The 7,985-nt window shown below is 42.0% G+C and overlaps 1 protein-coding gene across 1 annotated transcript in view; it reads left to right on the top strand.

The window, feature by feature from the left end:
* The first annotated feature begins 7,653 nt into the window (after nucleotides 1–7,653).
* Nucleotides 7,654–7,985, top strand: part of TMEM229A (transmembrane protein 229A) — a 23,113-nt gene continuing 22,781 nt past the window's right edge. Inside the window, 1 exon segment of the mRNA XM_010831767.1 lies at nucleotides 7,654–7,977. Coding sequence (XP_010830069.1) covers nucleotides 7,654–7,977 — 324 coding nt within the window.

Here is a 7,985-nt window from a genome sequence, read left to right on the forward strand (position 1 = left end):
AAGAGTCGGACACGACTGAGCGAGTGAACTGAAGTGAACTGAACTGAACTGAAAGAGAAATAAATATCCCATATACATTCTAGAATGGGAATGCCAAGTAGGACTCATTTTTCCTGCCAACTCCTATGGCCTGGTGATGTCTTCCAATATCACTCTGTTACACAGAGTTCTAAGGCAAAGTCTAGACTTACTAGGAAAGAATAGCACAATAATTATGTCTGCCTCATACATAAGACTGAGGAAGGGTGGGAGACACAGTCACACTCGCTTGCATGTTTCCCTGTGCTTCCCCTTCTTTCTTCCTTTATATCCTACCCTCTATAATTTCCCACAGAAAGATTTCTAGGTAAGATAGTTACATTATAGAAGGATTTGTAAAGCTTGATACTAATGCAAGGAAGCGATGATCTCCTAGATCATCCTCTAGATGATCCCCTAGAATTCCTTAGCAGCAGGAAAGAATGAAGAAATGGAAGAAGAGCTTGTCTGGAGCTTAGTTAATGTTTTTAGCTCTGATTGTTAAATTAAAATGTGTAAGAGTAGGCAAGGTACACATGACCTAGTTGATATCCACATAACTAGATTTTATTTACATACAATGGTTTTTCTAGTAGTCATGTACAGATGTAAGAGTTGGACCATAAAGAAGGCTGAGCACCAGAGAATTCATGCTTTCGAACTGTGTTGCTAGAGAAGACTCTTGAGAGTCCCTTGGACTGCAAAGAGATTAAACCAGTCAATCCTAAAGGAAATCAACCCTGAATATTCATTGGAAGGACTGATGATGAGACTGAAACTCTAATAATTTGGCCACCTGACGTGTAGAGATGACTCATTGGAAAAGACCCTGATGTTGGGAGGGGTTGAGGGCAGGAGGAGAAGGGGACAAGAGAGGATGAGATGGTTGGATAGCATCACGGACTCAATGGACAAGAATCTGCAAAAAGCAAACAAACAAAAAAAGAATCTGCGCAAACTCTGGGAGATAGTGAAGGAAAGAGAAGCCTGGTGTAGTCCATGGGGTTGCAAGAGTCAGACAGGACTTAGCAACTGACAACAACAAATCAAAGAAGTTTGCGAATTGCCAAAATAGCAGTTCATTTCAAACAGTATGAGAATCCACAGATGTCAAAAGAAAGATGATCTCTTTCTCTGTATAAGTTTCTACGCTAGGAGCTACAAGAACATAGACAATATTTGTGAGTCAAATGAGTTTTCAAAATGACAAAACATAGACATGAGATATCTTGAAAAATTCAGTTTAACAGAGCAGGACATGATGAAACTTTATGGTGACTTATCGGCAACTGAAATACTTCGGGCAGGTATACCCAGGCCTTGCTCTGAGGAGGGTATCAACATGCTTAGGCTTAGAGAATGGATGGGATTTACCGAAATAAGAGGGGTTTGGGGGAAGGTTATTGAAGGTGAGTGGAAGAAACAAGATTGAAAAAATAGGTCACTATGTCCTCCTGATGATCAAGTGAAGGAGCTTATCTTTCCTGTTGTAAATAACAGAAATTATTTGAAGGTTTTTGATCAGGGCAAAGAAATTTTCAAAGTAGATGGAGGTTATGCTGATAGCCATATCCAAGGTTGACTGAAGGAGGATAAAGAAACATGGGCTGGTATGTCAGTTAGTGGATTATTGGAATAGTCCTGGCCAATACAGTAGAGGTCTAGAAGGGGCTGACAGGACTGAAATTGGAATGGAGGCAACAAACAATGAAAATGTTTACAAGAGACATTGAAGAGTAAAATGTGTGTGTGTGCTCAATCCTGTCCATCTCTTTTGAGACCCCATAGACCACAGCCTGCCAGGCTCTTCTGTCCATGGGATTTTTCAGACAAGAATACTGGAGTGGGTTGCCATTTCCTCCTCCATGGGAGGACTGGACTGTGTCTCCTGTGTCTCCTGCATTGGCAAGTGGATTCTTTACCACTGATCACCTGGGGAGCCCAAAGTGTGAAATAGGTAAGGCCTAATCACTGCTACACTTTCACTTTTCACTTTCATGCATTGGAGAAGGAAATGGCAACCCACTCCAGTGTTCTTGCCTGGAGAATCCCACGGACGGGGGAACCCGGTGGGCTGTTGTCAATGGAGTCCCATGGAGTCGGACACGACTGAAGTAACTTAGCAGCAGCAGTAGCAGCAAACACTGCTAGGGCTTCCAAGTGGCTCAGTGGTAAAGAATCTGCCTCCCAAGCAGGAGACTTAGGTTTGATCCCTGGGTCAGGGTGATCCCCTGTAGAAGGGAATGGGTACGACCCCACTATTCTCAGCTGAAAAATTCCATAGACAGAGGAGCCCGGCAGACTACAGTCCACGGGGTCACAAAAAGTCAGACACAACTAAGTAACTAAACAACAAGGATCACTGCTGAATATGAAGGCTGAGAGATATTAATGAATCAAGGCAGTATACTGGGAGAACAGGAAGACCCTTTTCCCAAGTAAGAGTCAGATCTCCCTTCTAGGTGAGCCAAGAGACTTAGTGCTATTTTTCTGTCATAACAGTTATTATTCAGTTTTGCAGTCTCTATTTATCTACCTCTCTCACCAGACAGTGAGCTGCTTGAGGGTAAAAACCATGCTTTAGTTGTGCTACCTCTGACACAGAGGTTTTTGTATGTGTACAAAAATGGAAGAAAGGGAGTGGGGAAGGAAGAATTTGTTTCAGAGGGCGAGATAAGTGATGGACATCTATACATGGAGAGGTGGAAGTAACAGTATATCATTCAAAATAATGCACTTATATTTTACTTAATCATATTAGATTTTTCTCAAAGAATATCTTTATTACCATCCACTCAGACAATACAACCCATGGTATGGCACACCCCAAACATCCATTCTCAAAACCGAGATTCCACCATAAGGCCAACCTCCCAGCAGCCATGACTTCCTAGTCCCATCAGAGGGAAACATTTATTCTACAAAAGTTCAAAGGTTTCAGCAAGGTTTCTGGAGACCTACTTAATAGCAATCAACAAAGCCTTAAAATGTACTTAACTTTGACCCTCCAACTGGATGTTGTAATATATCCTAAGTAAATAAACATGGCTACATGAAAAAGATGATCATGATAAATTAAAATGATAATATAAAAGAGATGACAGTCAGACAGAAGCTCATAACAGCAAGAGTGTTTTGAAACAACCCTAACAAGCCCCAAATTGGAGACTGGCTAAACGCATCTCCACATTCTGGCTAAACAAATTATGGAATATCTATACAAAAGAATTCTCTGTCATCATGACTGATGATGTAGCAGACTATCAAATGGAAAGATACTTCCTAGTCAGTAAGTGACAAAGCAAACTACAAATTACAAAAGGAATGCATAATATAACCTCTTTTGGGTGATAGCATAATGTTGTTGAAAGGCTCCATACTAAAATATTAACAGTAGTTATCCATGGATTGTGGTATCATAGGTGATACATATTTATTTTTACTTTTATTTCCAATTTCTTTAATAGACAACTATATCTTTTATAAAACACTATAAAGTCCAAAAGGACACAGACTTTGTCATATTCATTTCTGTATGTCCAAGACACAGCACAAAATATTGCTCAGAAGTGTTCCAATGCTATTTGTTGAAGGAAGAAAAATATATTTAAATACATTTTTGTGTGCTTTGTTTTGTTTCTTTTTTGGCCACATGGAGAGGCATATGGAATCCTACTTTCCCAACTACTGATCACACCCACATCCCCTGCATTGTAAGCAGGGAGTCTTAACCACTGGATCACCAGGAAATTCCCCTAAATACATGTTTCTGTTTAGCTGCTGCTGCTCTTGAGTCATTAAGTCCTGTCTGACTCTTTGTGACCCCATGGACTATAGCCCACCAGGCTCCTCTGTCCATGGCATTTCCCAGGCAAGAATACTGAAATGGGTTGCCATTTCCTACTCCAGGGGATCTTACCCACCCAAGGATCAAACACACATCTCCTGCATTGCTAGGCGGATTCTTTACCACTGAGCTATCAAGGAAGCCCCAGATTAGAGTAACCATGAACAGGGGTGAAACATCTGGAACAGCAGGAAGTGGTATTGCTGAATTTCAGTCAGAAACATGCACTAAGCATTCACAGGAATATGTTTGCATTCCATACTCATTTTCCTATTATCTAACTCCATCTATTCTTGCGTAAGTACCAGAAAGTAACCCATTCCACATAGCCACATTTGTCCAAATAAAGTCATTTACTAATTTGCAAAGGAATCCAGAAGGAAAGAAGGGTAAAATAAATAAGTGAATTACAGAGAGGAAAAAAAGCATAAAAAATGACTGTGTAGATTGATGATTAAAACAAAAAGCATGATAACAAAAGGGAGAGAGTAACTAGCGAGGAGTTAATTTACCAGTCACTGGATTGGCAAATTAATACTCACTGGAACTACAAACAGATGGATCTCTTTTCTTACTAAACCTGCAATTTCAACTTATTCGAGATGGCTTCAATATGAAAATATAGGAAGTAAGACAGTATAGCACAAATGAACTTTAGGTTCAAATGGAAACAACTTCCCAGCTTGGCTTTTAGCTTATTAGCTGAAATACTGGAGAAGCAAATTTTCTGCAACTTAGCTTTCACATATGTTTTAAAAAATAAGAGAAACAGTGTACAAAGTATTGATATGCGAAGCGTACAGCTGCCAATAAAGGACTCAAGAGGTGGTATCCATTAACTGTGATCATTTATGTTACCAATAATCCACTAATCAATGTAAGGGAATATTATTATTCAAAAGAAGCTACTTCCTTAAAAAAAAAAAAAAAAGGAATTAACTGGAATAGGGAAAATAGTCTCCCAGGTGCACTTAAGGTAAGGCACATGCAGGCAGGCACAGATTATACACAGGAAGTATTTCTGATTTGACACTGCTCAAGGTGAAATTTTATTTTTTAAGCAAGCTTTATCAAAACAACTTACTGCTTTCTTGTCAAGCTTTATGAATTAAAAGAGTTTATTCCAAGACTGTTCCTTGGGAGCCCCACTCAAGGAAATCCCACTCTCAGCCTTCCTGGTATAAACTAGGAGCTCCAAGAAATTCCTGGGACAAAAAAGAAGGGCTGAAATTAAAATTAACAATATAAAGGGACATAAAAAAGCCAGCAGGAAGAAGTACAAAGAGAAACTTTCCTGATACTCATGTGATTCCCCTGTTAGAATATTAGAAAAGAGGAGTAAAAGGAATACAGTTAAAAAGAAGCAGCTTTAAAAAGAAGGCATATATTAATAATAGAACAACAGGGCAGGTTTCTATGATGATTCCCTAACAATGTTATATTCAAAAAAGTTTATGAGCTTTTATTCAATCTTTCTGTGTTTGGCAACAAGCAATAATAATCACCTCTGTTTAAGCCAGGTATAGAAAAAAATTCTTTAATTTGGAACTTTAGTATACTCTACAAGAAATTAGGAAAGAAGAGATTATATAAAATAAATGAAACTGTAGAAATACACATTCAAATTTTTCACAAATATAGGAATACAGGAATTCCCTGGTGGTCCAGTGGTTAAGACTTGCTGCTTTCATTACCTGTCTGGGTTCCATCCCTGGTTCATGGTTGGGGAACTAAGATACCACAAGCTGCAAGATATGGCCAAAAAACATATATATATAGTTTTTTTTTTTTTAATATATAGTATACAGATCTGGTATTACTGAATTGTCAATCAACCTCCCTCCCCTTCCCCCACCCTTTACCCATACTGAGGATGAGCGTCATTTCAGAACTCAATGTCAGTCCTGTTTCTTTTATTTTCTTTATCTGTCCTTACTTAAATCATTCACTTCTTGAATTTCAAATTGGTCCTCACAATTAGATTGTGCAAACCCAAGACCATACACTACTGACAGTTTATTGTCTACAAGGTATGACTTTATTTAACTGTCTTCACTAGCATGACTTTACTATTCTCTTCCTCAACACAGTATTACTATTCCAGGAAGCTTTCCCCAGGGAGATAAAAAAAGGTTACTATTTATTCTCAACATTTTTGAAACCCTCACCTCACACCTTCACCTTGCTATGTATAACAAACCTAAACTATTATATCAAAATTGTTAACCAATTCTAACCAAGCCCTTGTATTGAAAGACCCATCCTCAACTAGACTCTAAACATCTCCTAAGTAGCCCAACATTGTCCTCCCCAGGCTCCCCCCATGGCTCAGAGGTGAAGAATCCACCTGCAATTTAGGAGCCACAGGAGATTCAGTTCCATCCCTGGGTCAGAAGATTCCCTGGAGGAGGGCATGGCAACCCACTCCAGTATTCTTGCCTGGAGAATCCCATGGACAGAGGAGACTGGTGGGCTATAGTCCATAGGGTGGGAGATTCAGACAGGGATAAAGCAATTTAGCATGCATGCAGGTCCTCCCCACTCCAAGATGTTATTAAGACTTTGTCAAGATTCAGAGATTTCTTGCCATGGCAAGCAACAAACTCAGCTCTGCTTTAGCAAAGCTAAATGTTGGTGGCAAAGCAAAGCTAAATGTTGGTGGTATATCTAGGGAGCCAGCATTCACTGTATTTGCTCAGGCCTTTGGGCAGCTAACTCTATTTCAAAACAGGTTTGACGTGCCTGCTAGCTGATAATTCAGTCCCTAGCATGACAGCATCCACTCTCTGACTTTTGACAGCTGTCAAAAGAAATCTACAAAGTAACCACATTTTAGTCAAGCTTATAAAAACCCGTCAGAACTTTAGCCTTACTCAAGTGTCAACACCACCTTAAAACGTGTCTCCTCACCACACTTATTTCTCTGTCTTCCTTAATTTGCCAACAATTTAGCAACCACAGATTGTAAGGTTGAAATGAGGAAGGGGAGAGAACGAAGAGAATTTGCTTTAAAAATGGAGGAACTACCTCAGAATTTTAATTTTCCCAAAGGAGGTGGGGGGGGATTCCCCAGAAAGCTTTCCAGCCAGGAAACATCTGAACTCCTTACAAATTAGAACTCTTACCTAGTTTCCGCCTAGACACGATTTGTGGGCTTTTTTTCTTTTCTTTTTTTTCCGGGGTGTGGGGAGCGGGGGGAGGTGGAGTTGTCAGTATAAGTTACCTGGAAGGTTATCTCCAATTCTAAGCCTGATTCAAAATTGGAGAAAAAGCGGTGGAACACATCAAAATTCTGGGTTCTTCCCACCCTCTCCACCTCCAAAAGAAAAGGAAAAACGAATTCCTGCTCTGCTCTCTATTTCACTCTCCATTTCTGCGTGGACCTAGTTCTGCAAGGAGAAAATTCGGCACCGGGATGTGCCAATACGAGCAAAGGTACTATTCCGGATTTAAAATAAAGCAGTGCCTGACCCTACTGACTTCCAATCATTTTATAACTTCTGGGGGACTCAGGCCCCTGGACTGGAGCAAACAAACCGCTGCAGGAGAGACTGACAAAGCGGACCAGGCCCCAGGGCAACATTCCCCACTACAGGGAACCGCCGGGGGCCGGCCGGCCGGCCTGGAGTCTGCGGTTTATCCTCAGTGACTGGGACACAGCTGGCTTTGAAAAAGGACATTAAATATACAGCACCACGGTTTGGTCTCGGGCGCAGCCTCTGGTCGGTGGCGCCTCGCCATTCCTCTTCGCCAGCCAGGCCCTGGCCCCGGTCCCCTAGATAAAACGGATGCCCACGGGCCCGCAGTCACACCTGTTAGGTGTTTCTCCGCGCGATGCCTCCGCCCCAGCCAAGCCTCCTGCCCGGCCAGGGAGCCGGGTGCAGAGCGGGGGACGCGAAGGGAGACGCAGGGCCCGGCCTTCCCCAGCGGACTCCGCGGGGCTCCGCGCTCAGGGCTGGGGCGGGGAGGGAGGGGGCAGCGAAGGCGGGAGAGGTCGGTCTACCCAGGCCGAGAGGGCCATGGGGAGGGCCGGGGGAAGGGGCGTCGCTGCTCGCGTTACGCTTCCACAGCCTGCAGCAGAGGCGGCGGGGCTGAGCCGCGGAGGAGATGGGGTTTGCAC

Source organism: Bison bison, unplaced genomic scaffold (assembly GCF_000754665.1).
Source record: "Bison bison bison isolate TAMUID 2011002044 unplaced genomic scaffold, Bison_UMD1.0 scf7180017864530, whole genome shotgun sequence".
Taxonomy (NCBI): Eukaryota; Metazoa; Chordata; class Mammalia; order Artiodactyla; family Bovidae; genus Bison; species Bison bison.